Source organism: Hyaena hyaena, unplaced genomic scaffold, assembly GCF_003009895.1.
Source record: "Hyaena hyaena isolate Hyena2069 unplaced genomic scaffold, ASM300989v1 scaffold_111, whole genome shotgun sequence".
NCBI classification, from domain to species: Eukaryota; Metazoa; Chordata; class Mammalia; order Carnivora; family Hyaenidae; genus Hyaena; species Hyaena hyaena.
In genome coordinates, this window is record NW_024080743.1 from 3,148,572 (window position 1) to 3,170,081 (window position 21,510).

At 36.1% G+C, this 21,510-nt stretch overlaps 1 protein-coding gene across 2 annotated transcripts in view; it reads left to right on the forward strand.

The window, feature by feature from the left end:
* The window catches only part of FNBP1L (formin binding protein 1 like), a 113,244-nt gene that overhangs the window by 36,810 nt on the left and 54,924 nt on the right, over window positions 1-21,510 (forward strand). For both annotated transcript variants that reach the window (XM_039236466.1, XM_039236465.1), the window contains exon 2: window positions 19,488-19,603. In XM_039236466.1, the coding sequence (XP_039092397.1) occupies window positions 19,488-19,603 (116 nt within the window). The remainder of the gene's footprint in view (window positions 1-19,487; window positions 19,604-21,510) is intronic.

Sequence of the window (21,510 nt, forward strand, 5' to 3'; positions counted from 1 at the left end):
TATTTGTCTTTGACTGATTTATTTTGTTTAGCATTATACCGTCTAGATCCATCTATGTTGTTGCGAATGGCAAGATTTCATTCTGTTTTAAGGCTGAATAATAGTCCATTTGTGTGTGTGTGTGTGTGTGTGTGTGTGTGTGTGTGTGTGTGTGACATCTTCTTTATCCATCCATTCACCTGTCAGTGGACAGTTTGGCTGCTTCCATAATTTGGTTATTGTGAATAATGCTGCAATAAACATAAAGATGCATATATTTTTTTGAATTAGTGTTTTTGTAGTCTTTGAATAAATACCCAAAGTGGGATTACTGAATCATTCGGTAATTCTGAGTTTTTGAGGAACCTCCATAGTGTTTTCCACAGTGGCTGCACCAATTCCCATTCTGACCAGTGTTGCGCAGGGGTTCCTTTTTCTCCACATCCTCATCAACACTTGTTTCTTGTGTTTTGATTTTAGCCATTTTGACAGGTATGAGGTGATCGCTCATTGTGGTTTTGATTTGTATTTCTCTGATGATGATTTTTTTTCTTTTTTCTTTTCTTTTTTCTTTTTTTTTGATGTTGTATACATTCTTTATATATTTTGGATACTAACCCTTTGTCAGATATGTCATTTACAAATATCTTTTCCTATCCCATAGGTTGCCTTTTAGTTTTGTTGTTTCCTCCACTGTACCAGAAGCTTTTAATTTTGATGTAGTCCCAATAGTGTATTTTTGTTTGTTTTTTTAATTTTATTTTATTTTAAATTTTTAATGTTTGTTTTTGAGAGAGAGAGGAAGACAGAGTGTGAGTGGGGTAGAAGCAAAGAGAGAGGGAGACAGACTCTGAAATAGGCTCCCAGGCTCTGAGCTGTCAGCACAGACCCCAGTGCAGGGCTCAAACTCACAGACCATGAGTTCATGACCTCAGCTGAAGTCAGGTACTTAACTGACTGAGCCACCCTGGCGCCCCTGGTGTATTTTTGTTTTTGTTTCAAGTGCCTCAGGAGACATATCTAGAAAAATATTGCCTCTGACCAGTGTCAGAGAAATTCCTGCCTGTGCTCTCTTCTAGGATTTTTATCATTTCACGTCTTACATTTAGGTTTTCAATCTGTTGTGTTTGTGTTTGTGTATGGTGTAAGAAAGTGGTCCAGTTTCATTCTTTTGCATGTAGCTGTCCAGTTATCCCAACAGCATTTGTTGAAGAGACTTTTTCCCATTGCGTTTTCTTGCCTCCTTCATCAAAGTTTAAATGACTCATAATTGTGGGTATATTTTATGGGCTCTCTGTTTTGTTCCGTTGATCTATGGGTCTGTTTTTGTGCCAGTAGATACTGTTTTGATCACTACAGCTTTGTAGTATATTTTGAAAGCTGGGATTGTGATACCTCCAGTTTTGTTTTTTTTCCAAGATTGGTGTTCAGGGTCTTGTGGTTCTATACAAATTTTAGAATTATTTGCTCTAGTTCTGTGAAAAATGCTCTTGGTATTTTGATAGCAATTGCTTAGATTACTTTGTGTAATATAGACATTTTAACATTATTATATTAAATGCTTTATTATAAAGCATTGAATGTCTTTCCGTTTGTGTCATCTTCCATTTCCTTGATCAGCACCTTATAGTTTTCAAGTAGAGGTCTTTTACCTCCTTGGTTAAGCTTACTATTTTTGGTGCATTTCTAAATGGTTTTTTAAAAAAATTCTTTTAATATTTATTCATTTTTGAGAGAGATCAAGAGAGACCATGAGTGGGGAGGAGCAGAGAGAGGGAGACACAGACTCTGAGGCAGGCTCCAGGCTCTGAGCTATTAGCACAGAGCCCAATGTGGGGCTTAAACCCATGAACCATGAAGATCATGACCTGAGGTGAAGTTGGCTCCTTAACGGGGGAATGGGGGGGTGGGGAGAAACTGAGCCACCCAGGTGCCCCTAAATGGGTTTTTTTTTTTTTTTTTTTAAATTTCTCTCTCTGCTGCTTCTTTATTCATGTATAGAAATGCAACAGGGCTACCTGGGTGGCTCAGTTAGTTAAGCATCTGACATCCGCTCAGTTTCTGATCTCATGGTTTGTGGATTCGAGCCCTGCATTGGGCTATGTGTTGATGGTGTGGAGCCTGCTTAAGATTTTCTTTTGCCCTCTCTCTCTGCCTCTCCCCAACTCATGCTTTGTCTCTCTGAAAATAAATTTTAAAAATTGACATGGATTTGTGTATATTGGTTTTATATCCTGTCACCTTAATGAATTCATTTTTCAGTTTTAGTAGTTTTTTGGTGGAGCCTTTAGGGTTTTCTATATACAGTGTTATCTGCAGATATTGACAGTTTTACTTCTTCCTTACCAATTTGGATGCCTTTTATTCCTTTTTTTTGTCTAATTGCTGTGGCTAGGACTTCCAGTACTATGCTGAATGAAAGTGGTGGGAGTGGACATGTGCCTGATCTTAGGGGAAAAGCTCTGTCTTTCACCATTGAATATGATGTTAGGTTTGGGTTTTTCTTTTTTTAATTATTATTATTATTATTTTTGAGAGAATGCATGCAAGAGAAGGGACAGAGAGAGTATCTTAAGCAGGCTCCACACTCAGCACAGAGCTTGATTCGGGTCTTAATCTCACGACCATGAATGACCTGAGTCAAAATCAAGAGTTGGACATTTAACTGAATGAGCTACCCAGGCGCCCCCACATGCGGCCTTTATTATGTTGATGTATGTTCCCTCTAAACCTACTTTGTTGATGGCTTTTATCATGGAAGGATGTTGTACTTTGTCATATGCTTTTTCTGCATCTGTTGAGGAGATCATATAGTTTTTATCTATTACCTTGATGTGATGTATCACATTGATTTGTGAATATTGAACCACTCTTACATCTCAGGAATAAATTGCACTTGATTGTGGTGAATGAGTTTTTTCAATGTATTTGATGGATTTGTTTTGCTAGTATTTTGTGGAGGACTTTTGCATCTATGTTCATCAGAGATACTGGCCTGTGTTTTTTCTTTTTGTAGTTTCTTTGTCTAGTTTTGGTATCAGGGTAATGCTGTTCTTATAGAATGAATTTGTTTTTGTTTTTGTTCTGGTTTTGTTTGTTTTTCCCAGATTCCCACTTTATTCCCATGTTACATCCCCCCCCCCTTTTTTTTTTAAATAATTTAATATCAAGTTAGCTAACATACAGTGTATATACAGTACGCTCTTGTCTTCGGGAGTAGATTCCTGTGATTCATCACTTACATACAACACCTGATGCTCATCCCAACAGGTGTCCTCCTCAGTGCCCATCACCCGTTTTCCTTGCTCCCTTGCCCCCCCACACCCCTTCCACCCTCAGTTTGTTCTCTATATTTAAAAGTGTCTTATGGTTTGCCTCTCTCTCTGTAATTTTTTTTCCTTTCCCTTTCCCCATGGTCTTCTGTTAAGCTTCTCAACTTACACATATGAATGAAAACATAGTATTTTTTTCTGCCTGCCTTATTTCACTTAGCATAATATCTTCTGGTTCCATCCATTTTGCTGCAAATGGCAAGATTTCTTTCTTTTTCATTGCTGAGTAGTATTCCATTGTATGTATATATGTGTGTGTGTTTGTGTGTGTGTATGTGTGTGTGTGTGTGTGTGTCTCCGTCTGTCCGTACTGTATTTTTTGCATCCATTCATTAGTTGATGGACATTTGAGCTCTTCCCATATTTTGGCTATTGATAGATAGCACTTCTATAAACACTGGGCTACATGTGCCCCTATGAATTAGCACTCCTGCGTCCTTTGGATAAATTCCTAGTAGTGCTTTTGCCAGGTTGTAGGGTAATTCTGTCTTTAATTTTTTGAGGAACCTCCATACTGTTTTCCAGAGTGGCTGCACCAGTTTGCATTCCCACCAACAATGCAAGAGAGTTCCCCTTTCTCTACATGTTTGCCAACATCTTTTGTTTCCTAAGTTATTAATTTTAGCTACTCTGACCAGTGTGAGGTGGTAGCTCAGTGTAGTTTTGATTTGTTTTTCCCTGATGTTGAGCATCTTTTCATGTATCTGTTAGCCATTTGGAGGTCTTCTTTGGAAAAATATCTATTCATGTCTTCTGCCATTATGTCACTGCATTATTTGTTTTTTGTGTGTTGAGCTGGTTAAACTCTTCATAGAGTTTGGGTACTAACCCTTTAATGAGAATTTGGAAGGTTTCCTTCTTCTGTTTTTTGGAATACTTGAGAAGAATAGGAATTAACTCTTCTTTAAGTGTTTCGTAGAATTCAATTCTGATGCCATCTGGTCCTGGACTTTTGTTTGTGGGGAGTTTTTTGAGTACTAATACAATTCCACTGCTGGCAATTGGTCTGTTCAAATTTTCTGTTTCTTCCATATTCAGTTTGGGGAGGTTATATATTGCTATGAATTACCCATTTTTTTCTGGGTTGTCCAACTTATTGGCATATAATTTTTCATTGTATTTTCTTATAATCCTTCGTATTTCTGTGTTGTTGGTTGTTATTTCTCCTGTTTCATTTCTGATTGTGTGTTGTATAATTGAGGCCTATTTGTTTGTTTTTCCCTAAAGGTTTATCAATTTTGTTGATCTTTACAAAGAATCAGCTCCTGGTTTCACTGATCTGTTTGCTTTTCAGTTTCTATATCATTTATTTCTATTCTAATCTTTGTTTCCTTCCTTCTGGTTTAGGGTTTTTGTTCTTATTGTCTAGATTGTTTATGTATAAGTTTCGGTTATTTATTTGAGATTTTTCTCACTTCTTGAGGTAGGCCTGTATTGCTGTAAACATCCTCTTATAAGCATTTGCTGCATCCCAAAACTTTTGGAATATTGTATTTTCGTTTTCTTTAGTCTTTGTGTATTTTTTAAATTTCTTCTTTGATATCTTGGTTGACCCATTCATTGTTTAGTAGCATGTTATTCAACCTCCCTGTATGTGTGTTCTTTTCAGATTTTTTCTTATGTTTGATTGCTAGTTTTATAGCATTGTGTTAAAAAAAGATGCATGGTATGACTTCGATCATTTTGAGTTTGTTGATACTTGTTTTGTGACTTAATACATGATCTATTTTAGAGAATGTTCCATGTGCACTTGAAAAGAATGTATGTCCTACTGTTTTCGGATGGGATGTTTTGACTATATCTGTTATATCCATTTGGTTCGTCATGTTGTTTAAAACCTGGGCACTTTTTAAATAGCTTCTAGGTGAATTTAAAAGAATTTTCACAATAGTAAGAGTTCATGCTTTCGCATCCCATAGGTTTTATCACCAGTCAGTAATCCATCATGTTTGATAGAATTTGTAGATTGGCAACACACAGGATTTCTGTATCTTGTGAATCAGATGATTGCTTTAGGTGACAAAGATAGAATTTGAACAGTAACATATTTTGAGTAGTCACTTCTGCTCTTTCTTGGATAGAACAGTGTGCACTTAGGTAGTATTTTCCTTTGTGATCTTGGTTTAACAAAAGTTTTGAAAAATTATTTTCTCTTCTGATTTTGATTATGTAGTCCTCTTGGAATGCATTCCTTTATTGCTTCTGGGTGTCCATATCTTTCAAGACCCAGTTTAAAATTTATCTGCTTACACATAACTAACCTCATACTCAATGATGAGAGATTGAAAGCTTTTCCTTTAAGATCAGGAACAACACAATGATGCCTGCTTTTGCTATTTCTGTACAGCATAGTATTGGGAGTTCTAGTCCAAGCGGTTTTGCAAGAAAACAAAAATCTGCCTCTGAAAGGAAGATGTAAAATTATCTCTGTTCACAGGTGACGTGATCTTACAGTTAAGTAACACTAAGATTACACGAAAACTTTGAGAACTAATACAAATTCAGCAAAATGTCATGGTACAAAGTCAACATGCAAAAGTCAGTTGGGTTTCTATCCACTAACAACAGTTTGAAAGGAAATTAAGAAAACAATTCACTTATAATGGCATCAAAAAGAAGAAAATATGTGGGAATAAATAACCAAGAAGGTCAAAGACTTGTCCTCTGAAAACTACAAAACACTACTGAAAGAAATCAGAGATAACACAAATAAATGGAAAGATATCCATATATATGGATTGGAAAGATATCAACACTACCCAAACTAAAAAAAAAAAAAACACTACCCATACTGATCTACAGATTAGATCCAATCTCTGTCAAAATCTCAGTGAATTTTTTTTTTTTGCAGAATAGAAAAGTCAATTATAAAATTCATACGGGTCTTGAGGGACATTGAATAGCCAAAATAATCTTGGGGGAGAAAAAGTTGGAGAGTTCTCTCTTCCTGATTTCCAAACTTAGTCCAAAGTTACAGTAAGGCAGTGGGATAAAGACAGACATAAAGACCAATGGAATAGAATAGAAAGCCCAAAATAAACCCTCACATATATGAGCAAATGATTTTCAAGAAATGTGCCAAGGCCATACAGTGTGATCTTTTCAACTAATCATGCTGGAAAATTGGATATCTACATGCAAAAGAATGAAAATAAACCTTTACCCTACAACATGTACAAAAATTAACTCAAAATGAACAATAAATCAAAGACCTAAATGTTTTATAAAAGATACAATTATAAAAACTCTTAGAAGAAAACATAGGGGAAGAGTTTCATGACATTAGATTTAGCAGCAATTTCTTGGATATGATGCCAAAAGCACAAACACAAAAGGGAGAATAGATGAATTGTGGACTTCACTGAAATCTAAAACTTTTATGCATCAAATGACACTATCAACCTGGTGAAAAGGCAGCCTACAGAATGAGAGAAAATATTTGCAAATCATGTATCTATTAGGGCTTAATATACAGAATGTGTAACTCCTACAACCCAACAACAAATAGTCCTGTCAGAAAAGCGCAAAGGGCTTGTATAGACATTTCTTCACAGAAGAGATACAAATGGCTAATAAGCATACGAAAAGATGTTCAAGAACACTATCATTAAGAAAATGTCAATTAAATCTATAATGAGACACGACTTAATACCTATGGCTGTATTTTAAGAAAAGAAAATAACAAGTGTTGTCAGTATATAAAGAAATTAGAACCCTTGTGCACTATTGGGAATGTCAAATGGTACAGTTGCTGTGGAAAACATGATGGTGTTTCTTCAAAAATTAACCATACCATGAATTACCATTATGACCTAGCGATTCCATCTTAGGGTATATACTCCAAAGAATTGAAAGCAGGGTCTTGACGAAGAGAGATTTGTATGTCTATATTCATAGCAACATTATTCACAATAGCCAGAGGGTAGAAACAACACAAGTGGCTATTGACAGATGAATGGAAGAGGCAAAATGATATATATATATGTACATTGTATAATGGAATATTATTCAGACTTAAAAAGGAACTACTGATACATGCTAAAATATGTAATATGCTTGAGGACATTATGCTAAGTGAAATAACCCAGTCACAAAAATCACAAAATACTGTATGATTCCACTTACGTGAAATACCCAGAGTAGTAAAATCATAGAGACCAGAAAGTTGAATGATGGTTGCCAGGGCTTGAGGGGAGGAGAGAATGGGGAGTTATTGTTTAGTGGGTACAGAGTTTCAGTTTTGCAAGATGAAGAGAGTTCTGGAGATGGATAGTGGTGATGGTTGCCCAGCAGTATTAACGTACTTTATGCCACTGTACACTTGAAAATGAATAAGCAAATTTTAGTATATTTTAATTTAAAAATGACATAAAGAATCAGTAAAATATGTAATAATTTTTTAAGAAGTAAAAATGTTTTAAAATAATCTGTTGACCTAACTAATCAGAATCAGTAACAATATAATACAGTAAAACCTTAGATTGCGAGTAACTTGTTTTGTGAGTGTTCTGCAATGTGAGCAAATGTTTCTAATAAGTTTTAGCTTGATAAGTGAGCAAGGTCTTGCAATACGAGTGAGTAGTATGTGATGCTGAACATTACATGATCACACCTGAGCCAGTGGTTCTTCTCTCTTTCTCTCACTGTGGGATTGTGGGAAATCCTCTCCCATGCTCAGATGCTCTTTCTCAGGCTGTGGTGTTTGGCAGGAATCATTGATTTTTCAGAACATTGGAAGGTGCCCACAACTGGCACTTGAGTATTTTTTGTCCCTTCAGAGAACCTATGGACAGTCCTTTGCTTTTCCATACAAGTTTAGGAATACTTTGCTTCATTGCATTCTGGGTCAGACTGCCTGCAGATATAGACCCTTTCCTCTGCTGCCTTATTGCCAGTTAACAGTTCGTTAATACTGTAGTCAGCATCTGTTAGTGATAGTGAAAGTCATCCTATACAATAACCCTCCTCTCTCGTCTCCTCACATCAGCCACAAAGATTTTCAGAGTTAAGTGCAGATTAATTTATTTTTCTTAATGTTTTGTATTTTCTTTATTATTTTGTGTATTATATTACATATCATAGTCATTTTACATGAATATTTTTGGGCTGTGGAACAAATCATCTGAGTTTCCATTATTTCTTATGGGGAAATTCACTTTGATACACAAGTGCTTTGAATTGCAAACATGTTTCTAGAAGGTATTATGCTTGCAAATCAAGGTTTTATTATACTGTATTTAGAAATATCTTTGTTTCTTTGTAGCTTCATATTTAGAATTATATGTCCGTTGTAATTATTTCTACTCTATAAAAGAGCAGATAACTTTGAATAGCAAATTTATTTTTTTGATTTCAGAGTTTTAGCTTATTTTTAATAAATTAAAAGGTAACTTTATATACATACGAATAGAACTCTAACCTTGACTTCAGATTCTTTTTTATTTTTATTTTTTTTCAAGTATTCATTTTGGTGGGAGTAGAGTTTGCATGCATGAGAGAGAGAGAGCAGTGGAGGGACAGAGAGAGAAGGAGAGGGAGAATCCTAAGCAAGCTCTGTTCCATGAGTGTGGAGCCCTACATGGGGCTAGAACTCACAAACCATGAGATCAGGACCTGAGCCAAACTTGGGAGTTGGGCGCTTAACTGACTGAGCCGCTCAGGTGCCCCTTCAAATTTTTTTTTTTTAGCAGATTAAGTAAAACCCTGTCATAATATGATAAGAGAGATCCAAAAATTTTAATTGCATAAAATATAGTATAAAGATTCTTGAAAATGTTACTTATTTTGTACTGTCATCAAAAGCGCAAAAGTAGAGATGGTGAAAAATTGTAGGGAATTGTCATTTCACTGAAGTGAGAAAAGTCCTGAATGATCTGGTGTTCAGTCATTTTTTTAAATCTTAACTCTCTTAAGGACTTTAGTTTGCTGCTTTTTGAGAACAAGAGCAGGGCAGAGGACAGGAAACAGTAACAGTATATTCAAATTTATATAACCTCTTGGGCTTGGCTTCATTCAGTGAATTTATATTTGTTAGCCTCATTATAAACAAGATTTTGATTTTTAGGGACAAGAATTTTGTTCCCAAAGATTAAAGTTAAATATGTTGCATTTGAAGACATTTCAGCTGTCTTAATTTGTGTTTTCTGAGAAGCAGCCACCCATGTGGGAATGCATTAGGGAGAATACCTATGAGGAGAAAAGGAGACGGAGCCAGAGAAGGCTGAAAAAGCCCTAAGACCACCATGCAAGTATGACCTAAATGGAGGTGGTGAAGGAGGAATGAAGGAATATTGAGTAGAAGCATCTTAGGCTAAAGTGAAGTTCTACGGAGAGTTTGGAAAGGTTGTGTGGTAGGCCTTGAGCCATATTCACCCATCAGAAGAATCCTTGGTCTCCCTGAATCAGATGTCTGTGTATCTTTGCCTTCCTTAGTCTTTGTGTGGGAGCAGCCAGTGGAAAGCCCTGTGGCTGGTGCCCTGATCAGCTACGCTCCTTGTGGTTAGTAATCTGAGAGGCACATTCTCATGGTCTCGTTACCATCCTATAATTTTTTTTGTGTGTGTGGATGCTTTTATGGCCTGCTAAGTCATTGCCTTTAAAAGACATGGCTCTATTAATAAAGGACTGTTGTGTATTCACTTATAAACCATAATTTGGAGAAGTTGAAGAATTCTGCTTCTGTGTTAATGCGATGCCTATTGATTTAAATTATGAATGCAAAAGTGAGAGAGGGACTCTTCTTCCCCCTTCAGACCTCTAATACCTCCTGTATCTGAATTCTCAACTAATGATCTTGCCTCCTATTTTAGTGAAAAGAATAGAAGTAATCACAATAGATTCTCCACAAGCTACTACCACCACATCTACCAAACTTTGTAAACCGGTGCCCACTTACTAGGCTTTTCTCCTGTTATAACTTGAACTGTCCATGGTCTTAGGCAAAGGTCAGCCCCACCAATTTTGTATGCCTCTGCTCTTACCTGCTTAGTGTTCACTGCTCCAGTTTTTCCCTCTTTTATGTACAGTATTAGTGTTTTCCTTTCTGTTGTATCATTTCCATTAGCATGTAATCATACTGTTTCTTCCACCTAAAAACCACCCACACTTGACCCACTTCTCTTTTTAGTTATCATCCCATATCTCTTCTTCTCGTTAAGGCAGAATTCCTTGAAAGTGGTGTCTTTAGTTAATGCCTCTAATTTCTTTCTTCCTCATCCTCATTGAACTTACTACTCAAAACTCAGGGTTTTGCCATCACTACTATAACAAAACTTCTTGTTAAGGTTGTCAGTGATTTTCATAATGCTCAATACAGTGGTCCGTTCTCAGTCTTCTAACTTTCAGTAGCACTAGACAAGTAGATCACTTCTTCCTCCTTTAAATAATACATTATTCATTTGGCTTTCAAGATGCCACACTTTCTGGTTTTATTTGTACCTCACTGGTCTCTCCTTTCAATGTCCTTTACTGGTTCCTTCTCAGTTCCCTAACATCTAAGTGTTGGTGTACAATAGAGCTTAATTCAGGATCATGTCTTAACATACATTTTCATGGAGACCATTTCTTTTTAATTCCAGACATATGTATTTAACTGCCTACTCAACAGATCTTGGATATCTAAGAATATCACAAACTTAACTATCTAAAACCAAAACTTTTGTCTTCTCCCCTCGACCAGACTTGTTCACTTAATTGTCCCAGTTTAGTTCAAAGAAAATTTATCCTTCTAGTTCATGGTGCTTAAAATTGAGGTCTCTCCTCCTTTCACAATCCACACTCAAAACATCAGAAAATTTTGTTGACACCGCCTTAAGAATATATCCAAAATCTTACCACTTTTCATTACTCTGCTCCTTCTACCTTGTTTCAAGCTAACCTGAGCTATGATCTGGATTATTGCAATAGCCTTCCCCCAAAGTCTCCCTTGCTTGGAGTAGTTTTTTTAATTATTACTAAAAGTTAAAAAAATTTTATTTTTTATTTTTGAGTGTGAGTTTGGGAGAGGGCAGAGGGAAAAAAAGAATCTCAGGCAGACTCCATGCTCAGCATGGAGCCCAACATGGGGCTTCATCCCCTGACGCTGGGATCATGACCACAGCCAAAATCAGGAGTCGGATGCTTAACTGACACCCCGTGAATCATTAAAAAAAAAATCAACATAGCCCAGAGTGATCTCTTTAATAACCTGAGTCACGTTGTGTCAGGCTAACGCTCAAGATCTTCCAGTGTGTTTTCGTCTCAAATCATTGTTAAAGCCAAGGCCCTTATGGTGGAAGATAATCTGCATTCTGACCCTCATATACTTCCCATTTTAATTTCAGTTCTTCCCTCTGCTCATTCAGCTGTAGTTTGCTTATTCAGTTTCTTGCTGTTCCTGGAATACAGCAAACATATGCAGGCTCAGAATCTTAAACATTTTAACTAAACCTGAAATTGCACTAGTTCTTCAGTTAGGCAGAAGCACTAATGGTGTGGATAGTGTATCTAAAGTAATAAAGCAGGAAGGCAGAATCAAATCACAAAGGTGTTTGTGGTAAAAATAGAGTTGGAGAATGAGGAGTTATCTTCTGATTGTATCTCTTTTGGTGAGGTAGGAAGTATGGTTATTGGCTGAGAGATGGATAGGAAGTGGTGTGAATTTAAACTGTAAGAAGGTATAAGTTAGTTGGCTAGGAAAATGGGGTGGTGAATGGGTTTGGGCTAAGTAGTTTAAAGCCTTTTGGGTTAATAAACACAAATTTCAAAGTATGACCAGTTATTGTAGTTGGTTGGTTCGTCTGTCAGTCCTTCCTTCCCACCCCACCTTTTTTTACCAGCATGAGAAGGGTTTGGTGAAGAGGTAAATAGGAAACTAGGGTTGACGTTTGACAAAGCAAGAGAGGGCAAAGACAGTTGAGACTATTGGCATGGAGTGATTACAGTGATGGCTTATGGAATCCAAGCTGTGTTGAAAGAGGAGGGGCATGAACAATAGGAACGAGTCAGGATCAATGGATTGAGGTTTCTCTGTATGTGGTCAAAACATTAGTGGCCTTGGAGGGCCTGGCTGGCTCAGTTGGTAGAACATGCAACTCTTGAATTCAAGCCCCTCTTTGGTCATAAAGCTTACTTTAAAAAAAAAAAAAAAAAAAAAAAAGCTGTACTCCTGGTGGCTGCATACTTAGTTAAGTGTCTAACTCTTGATTTTGGCTCGGATCATGATCTCCTGGTTTGTGAGATGGAGGCCTGTGTCCAGCTCTGAACTGACAGTGTGGAGCCTGCTTGGGGTTCTCTGTCTCCCTCTCTATCTGCCCCTCCTCTGCCTCTCTCAAAAATAAATAAACATTTAAAAAAGCTACTGGTCATGGGGTACTAGAGTTTGTGAGTTTGGCAGATAGGGTTAGCCATCTGAGAATGAGAGACTTGAAGTTTATTGGGAATAGGAGATACTACACTTACTGCTAATGATGATGGAGATGATGACCATTGAAATGAGTTGCTGACATAGAGTAGAAAAGAAAGTCATGGGCAGAGAAGTAAAAAACAAAAAACAAAAAAAAACAGTAGGGTATTGGAAGAATTATCTGGTTAGATTTTGAAGTCACTAAAAGCTTAATTTAAAATTAAATTTAAATTAAATTTAAGTAAAATTAAAATTAAATTTAATTTTAAATTAAGCATGAAAAGAGTAACAGGTAAGTTTTACAAATACACAAGTTTGCATCTTTTTTTTTTTTAAAAAACAGATAAAACTACATTTTTTTAAAAAAAAAACAGATAAAACTACAAGGAAACAAATCCAAATAATTGAGTTGTTTATTTTAAATTTAAAGTATTCCTCAGTTTAGGGGCGCCTGGGTGGCTCAGTCGGTTAAGTGTCCAACTTCGGCTCAGGTCATGATCTCATGGTTCGTGGGTTCGAGCCCTGCGTCAGGCTCTGTGCTGACAGCTAGCCCAAGCCTGGAACCTGTTTCAGATTCTGTGTCTCCCTCTCTGTCTGACCCTCCCCTGCTCGCTCTCTCTCTCTCTCTCTCTCTCTCTCTCTCTCAGAAATAAATAAATAAAAAAGAAAGAAACATAAAGTATTCCTCAGTTTACTTTGGGGATAAATGTGGTTGACTCTGAATTACGAATTTTTTTTTTAAGCTCCATGAGACTTTAAAAACATTTCCGGTTCCATAGGAACCCAAGAATGAGAAAAGTTAGTTGTATTAGATCTTAAAAATGTTTCTGCTAGTACTTTGGTAATCAGAAGTGCTGGAGAAACTTTGGCAGAAAATCAGAGCAATAGAGTAAGCCCAAACTAGGACAACAGAGTCATTATTCTGCTTTTTAGTAAAGAAAGTCTTTTTTTTAAATAGTTGTGACCCTTGGTGCTTTACCAAAAGTACATTATTGGGACTTCATTTGGATGCAAGGCTGTGTCACAGTAATTAGAAAAACAAGGATTGAATATAAAATGGTGACTTCTAATATAAATTTTGTTATACATAAAAATGCTTATTTTTACTTAAATTACATTAAAGATAAAAGGAAGGTGACTGAGTAAATTTATTATTTATTACCACACTTACCACTATGCAGTAGAACCTTGGAGCAACATATAATTCATTTGATTTATGCTGAATAGTGTGGACATTTAGTTGGCTTTGATGCCAGCTTTAATTTAGAATGTTTTCTTTGTGTTCCCAAATGAAAAAGGTAAAATAACTTTAAACATTTTACAGAATTAAAAAACAGTACCTAAGGAAACAGAAAAATAATCTTTCTTGAATTTAAATATGAGATAGCATTTAATTAGGGCATATCACTGAGGGGAGAGAGAACATTTCACAGAAGCTGTGGTAGGAATGAGTAAGTTGGAAAAGGAAGTGAGGGGTTAATGGAGGCAAGGAAAAGGAATGAGTTAAATTCTGCTAGTAATGTGGAGTAAATCCATAGAAACAAGAGCTATGCTAAAGGTAGAGAGAATGGGGGAGTAAGGATAAGTTTCCTGTTTTGATAACTTAATATTTATTTGTAATCCATAGGTGCTTTCAGAATAGTGCTTAATTTTACTTATTTTTAAAGTTTGTCTTGAGCATTTCCTGACATGTTCCACTATATAGTCCCAAGGTATCTGCTGGCTTGGACTGGGGAGAAATAGGATCTCAGGCTTTGAAACTAAAGGGATTAAGGGGTGTTACCTCTGAACACATTTATGATTGATTCTTTTATTTGATTTAAGAGTTTTCTACTTTATTTTGTGTTAGTAAAAAGAATTCTTAATGTCTTTCTTCTGTCATGCTTCTGGAGTTGTTCTGATCAGTAATGGTATGCTGCTCAAAAACACTGAACCAACTTACCAGGAATCATGTAAAGAGAGTTTAAGCATTCGCTGTGTGTTTGTATTAGGCAGTTTCTAACTTTGAGATTTTTTTCATTTGTTCCTTTCATCAAAGCTTCCCAGTGACCCAGGATATTTTTCAAATGGCCTATTTCTTTCCTGGTGAAAGAAATGCATCATTTTTAGTAATAGTGTTCACAATAGTTACTCATTTGGTTTTTAAGAACATAAAACTGGCAGTGATTTTAGAAGATAATCTTTCCTAGTCCCATCCTAGTTTTGTTGTTATCCAGCTATGGGGCACATTACTTCAGCAGTTCTGGGCATTAGCTTCCATATTTGTAAAACCAAGGGTCTGAGACCATTATTTACTAATAAATGTTAATTACTAAACTAACTTAACAAACAACGGTGTGTTGTAGTAGGAAGAAAATGAGGTCTGGAGTCAGAAATATGGTTTCCTCATTTATAAAATGCCTTGTCCAAGAGGGTTTTGAGGGTGATATTGGGTAATACATGTGAAAACACTTTGTAAATTCAAAAGTGCTATGCAGATAGAATGGTTATTCAGTCGGCAAGTAAGTGCCTTTTATGTGCTAGGCTGTGTGATGAGGTTAATTTTGTTATCAGTACCTGGTTTTAACATTTCTTAAGTCATTGAATTCCATAAAAATACTAAAATCATTGTTCACAAATGAAGCAATTCAAATGATTGGAAACTGGTAAATGAAAAATGAAAACTGAACTTGTAAGTTGTTATCTAAGGTCTCTTGGATTCAGAGTAATGACGCAACTTTATGGTGAAGTTCTTTTGCAGTTTGCAGTTGATGTTTTTGTTGAGTTCTGCTTAGAGAAAAAGTAAAATGTCTGGTAAAATTACAGAATTTAAAATGAACATTTGTTCACTGAATATATTAACATTTCAACCATGAATCTTGTTTGGATCTCTTGCTATTTACTTTGCCTTTTTGAAGATTGCTGAATTAGTTTCTCTGCTCACTTCCTTTCAAAATTTAAATCACTTATTTTTTTTTTTTTTTTTTTTAATTTATTTCTAGGAGAGAGACAGCGTGAGCAGGGGAGGGTCAGGGAGAGAGGGAGTCACAGACTCCGAAATAGGCTCCAGGCTCTGAGCTGGCAANGGGAGAGAGGGAGTCACAGACTCCGAAATAGGCTCCAGGCTCTGAGCTGGCAATCAGCACAGAGCCCGACGCGGGGCTCGAACCCACGAACCGCGAGATCAGGACCTAAGCGAAAGTCGGACGCTTAACCGACTAAGCCACCCAGGCGCCCCTAAATCACTTATTTTTGAATGTTTGGAGTTTATCATACTTATACTGATTCTTAATATATTATAATTAATATGTCTAGTTGAAAACCAAGATCTATTATTCAATGGATTAAATAAATTTTATCTTAAAAATAAAAAACTATTTTGTCTGCATTTTAAAGGTCATAATATTAAATCTATATTTGACAGAAATTCTTATTTGTAATTTGTGGGCTGACTGAGGCAAAATATCACATACAATATGAATATAATAGTATTTAAAATTTTCTGTGTCAAGACTTTTATCTTTCATAGGTACTTTTTTTCAATTCAGATTTTTTCCCCCAAAGTGGTTAAAAAACAGAGAACTTTGTTTCATTTTTAGTCAAACATGTATATCTTGCCGTTATCCTGCCTTTTAATGCTGGTTGGTATGTTTCCTAGATGGCCTTTATTTGAGATTTGTTTACTTAATACATACATGAAAATCTTAGTTAAAAAATAATTAACTCAGTTATTTGGCTCCTCTGAGGTTTTCTACTTAGACAGTTGTCCCGTGATATTTTTGAATATTTAAGTAATCCGAGCACCTGCATGGCTCATTTGGTTAAGCGTCTGACTTCTCATGGTCCATGGGTTCGAGCCCCGTGTCTGTGCTGACTGTTCAGAGCGTAGAGCCTGCTTCAGATTCTGTCTCCCCCTCTCTCTGCCCCTCCCCTGCTCATGCTGTCTCTCTTTGTCTCTCAAAAACAAATAAATGGTAAAAAAAGAAAGAAAGAAAAAATATATGATGGCTGTATCATGATGGACTAAAATGGTTTCCCATGAGAAGATTATTTGAAATCTGGCCACAGATCTGTTACTATCAGTATTGACACTTGCCCTGAATGTATTTTGAATCTTAGGATAATCAGATAATAATATGAAGCCATCAGAATAAAGCAAAAGTTTGAAAAAATAAGCCAGATGGTGACGTCTGACATGATCAAGAATATACTAAATTTCACTGAATTTACTAATAAGTGTTTGGAAGCTCCTTCCTTTTATTGTGGTAAAATAGAAGTACATTTACCATTTATGTGTACAATTTATTGATAATAAGTATATTCATGATGTTGTACAGTCATCACGGCCATCATCTCTAGAACTTTTTAATCTTTCCAAAGAAACTCTACGTATTAAACAGTAACTCCCCATTCTCCCCTCAGCCTCTAGGAACCACATTTCTACTCTCTGTGTCTATATATTTGACTACTCTAGGGACTTAATATAAATGGAATCACAGTATTTGTTCTGACTGCATTATTTCACTTAGAATAACGTCTTCAAGGTTCATCCATGTTATACTATGTGTCAAAATATCCTTTTTAGAGGCTGAATATTAGTCCATTGTATTATATACCATAGTTTGTTCATTCATCTATTGATGGACACATGAGTTGTTTTCATCTTTTGGTTATTGTGAATAATGCTACTGTTAACATGAGTGTGCTGGAATCCTCTCAGATTTCAGACTTAATGGTGAAAGCATGCTTTTAGAAATACATTGCTCTTTTTGTGGTAATAATAGTGATATAGTATATGTAAAACAACATGGTGACAAACTAATGATCTCAACAAATACTATTAGAAATACTTTAGGAAAAGTTACATGTTGAAAGTATGCTTATACAGTTTGATTATGGTATCTCAGCATATAGTGTTTTAAGATTGTTTCAGTAATAAAGTGTGTTTAGAACTACTTTTTTTGTGAACCATTGAAGGAGAGATATGTTGACGTTTTATTCTCAATAGTAAGTTATTTGAACAGTGTTTTATGAAGAAATCCTATAACCAGTGATATAGCAGTGTACTGAAAGGAATTTTAAAAAGGAAATTGGGATATGATTGCAAGTTACTCACTTCATCATTTATCAGTAAGCAAAAAAAAGTGAAGCCAGAACTCCACAGAATATGATAGCATATTTTTATTATCAGTTTTATGAAAATAGTGCCTTTGTAATATGGTAGATAGACTTTTTACAGTATTTCCAAATGAAGCTTGCCCTTCAGTGGTATATTTGATTTTGTTTAGCTTCATTGAGTGCCTGCTATGGTGCCAGGTATTATTATGCCTTGGGAGTTCTGAGATGAATAATACATGGTTCCTGACCTTAAAGAGTATGGCAAGTGAGTAAGACAGTAATTTTTAAGCTTCTGTACAAGAAAGGAAATAATAAAACTAAAAGGCAACCTATGGAAAGAGAGAAGATATTTGCAAATCATATATCTATCTGATAAGGGGTTAATGTCCAAAATATGTAAAGAACTTGATCAACACCAAACGCCCCCCCCCCCAATAATCAGATTAAAAGTGGGCAGAGGACCTAAGTAGACATTTTTCCAAAGAAGACATAACAGATGGCCAACAGACACATTAAAAGATGCTAAACATTCCTGATCATCAGGGAATGCAAAGCAGAACTAGAGTTGTCACCTCAGACCTGTCAGAATGGCTGAAAACAACACAAGAAACAATAGGTGTTGGTGAGGATATGGAGAAAAGGGAACATGGAGCCCTCTTGCACTGCTGGTGGGAATGCAAACTTGTGCAGCCACTCTGGAAAACAGTATGGAGGGTCCTCAAAATAGAACTGCCCTATGATCCAGCAATCATACTACTGGTATTTCTCAAGGAATACAGAAGTACTAATTCAGTGGGTTATATGCACCCAAGTGTTTAAAGCAGCGTTATCTACAATAGCCAAATTAGGAAACAGCCCAAATGTCCACTGACTGATAGATGGATAATGAACTCGTGGTGTGTGTGTGTAAAGAAGCCGTAAAAAAAAAAAAAAAGAAATCTTGCCATTTGCAGGGACATGGATGGAGTTGGAGAGTATTATTATAAGCAAAATAAGTCAGAAAAATACCACGTGGTTTTACTCATGTGGAATTTAAGAAACAAGCAAGCAGTGGGGGAAAAAAGAGAGGCAAACCAAGACTCTTAACTATAGAGAACAAATTGTTGGTTATCAGAAGGGCGGTGAGGTGGGGAGGAATGGGTGAGATTGGTGACTAAGGAATGCACTTGTGAAGAGAACTGCGTGATGTATGGAAGAGTTAAATCACTATTGTACACCTGAAAATAATAATTGCACTGTTACCTAACTGGAATTTAAATAAAATCTTTTAAAAAGAACAATTAACTTTTAGTTAAAGTCCCCCAGCCTTGGGGAACCATATAAAGACCAATATATCCCAGTCTGAGAATTTAGGGTCATTTTTTTGGAAGCTATAATATCTGAACTAAATCTCAGAGGAGGAATAAAAGTAAATTGTAAGAAGATGATCAGGAGAGAGTGTTGCCTCTGGAGGAAACCACGTGTGTAAAGGCACCCAGACATGAAGCTCTGTGATTTATGCTAAAACATTTTGCATTTATAACCTATTTCTGTGTAGATCTTAAAGGATGAGGTGAGTGGAGACCAGCAGAGCAGCCTAGATTTTTTTTTTTTCCTTTTATACCTTGTTACTTCTCTGAATAAACATCAGAAGCTGGTTAAAATATTTGTGGATAAAATTTTAGACTTTTCAGTGTGTTTTTACCTTCTCTTTCTAGGATCAATTCGACAGCTTAGACAAGCATACACAATGGGGAATTGACTTCTTGGAAAGATATGCCAAATTTGTTAAAGAGAGGATAGAAATTGAACAGAACTATGCGAAACAATTGAGGTAAGTTATAATTTTTTTCAGTTCCCAGAAACAAAGTTATATCTTTAAATAGTTGGATAGTAGATCAGTGTAAATTCTGTGGATTTTTTTGGTCATAATTAGATTGAATTAGGTAACTGATTTGCTTTAATGATCAATTTAATTAAATAATTGCTAGTACCACCAGGAATATTGGCTAGCTAGATCATGCATAGGTGTCATTCCAGAAACATACTTAAAATGCTCAAATCAGGAAGCAAAATGACAGGAAAAAGAAATACCTGAGTTATATACGTTTCCCCTGTAACTTTTGCTTAAGTAATCTTTCCAAATCATTGAAGATTTCTTCAGTTTCTCAGTTCCTGAGAGTTTCTAGAACTTGGAAATTGAATGTGCTGAGCTGAATTTCTGTCAGAAATCAGATATATGTATAACTGATGAAAGTAATGTTAGAGTATGTTTTAGAAGATAATAGTTTTAAAGGGAAAATTTTAGCCATAAAACAAACGGAATTTATCTTAAGATTTTGTTCAAGTGGAAAATTGTAAGACTACAACTTGACAAATAGTTTTGGTAGAACTTAATAAAAAAGGTGCTTAAAGCCTTAAAGACTAGACACCAATATATGGTTCTAGGTAGCAGTGTTAGGGTTCCTTATATTGCGAGTGACCGAAAAATCCAACCTACAACTGGCACACATGACTAAAAAATTCAGGTATACTTAGGGGCACCTGGGTGGCTCAGTCAGTTTAAGTGTCCATATCTTGGTTTTGGCTCCAGTCATGAACTCACGGTTGGTGAGATCGAACCCCACTTTGATCTCTGTGGTGACAGTGTGGAGCCTACTTAGGATTCTTTTTCTCCCTCTCTCTCTGATCTTACTCCATTCTCTCTCTCTCTCTCTTTTTCTCTCTGTCTCAAAATAAATAAGCATTTTTAATGAAAAAAAATTATGTATATTTTGATTCAAAGGTCAAATGTGTCCAGGCACCATTTCCTGGCTCTGCTTCCCCTTGTTGCCTTTATTCTCAGCTTCCATTCAGTACTATCCTTTTTGCCCCTTTAGCTCTAGATTTCTTATCTTCATACCTCCACATTCCAGGGAAGAATGATGGTCTTTTCTGTTGTGCATTTGGGGGAGGAGAGAGGAAGGAAAAGGGAGAAAGAAGAAATTGAAAACAGGGAGAGGAGCGGGATGGAAGGAAAGCAGAGTGCAAGCTTGTGCCACCTTCTTTTTTCCAGAAACTCCAGTGAAGGTCACCTTTTTTCATCCTAAACGTGGTTAGGTTGTACGCTTCTCCTGAACAGTTCAGAGGTGAAAATACTCTTAGGTTGACTTCTAGATAGTGATAGGGGAGGATAGTTACCCTTTAGAAATTTAAATGGGTGGCAGAAGGTTGGGGGATATTTGAGTGATAAATCACATATATCTACTACAGTAGTAGTGCTGTATGTAACTATTGACTGGTTATAAGGGATGAAATAGACTAGTATGAATAGATTACTTATAATATTTTTATAATGATATACATACTATTATATTGACATTTGCTAACATAGTGGCATCATGCTAATTTCCTTATCCTATTCATTTCCTCTGGTTTTTGTGGGGTTTTTGGTTGTTGTTGTTGGGAGAGAAACAGAGCATGAGGGGAGAGGGGCAGAGACACAGACTTAAAAGCAGACTCCAGGCTCTGAGCTGTTAGCACAGAGCTTGTGTGGGGCTTGAACTAATGAGATGTGAGAGCATTACCTGAGCTGAAGTTGGATGCTTAGTTGGAAGCTGAGCCACCCAGGTGCCCCCTCCCCCTTTTTTAAAAACAAGGTATTTTCCATATGAAAACATGAACCAGCAAACCTACTAGTATATTGATAATAATAATGATAATATTTCACCTGTCTGAAAGTTATGATCTGGGAACTTTACC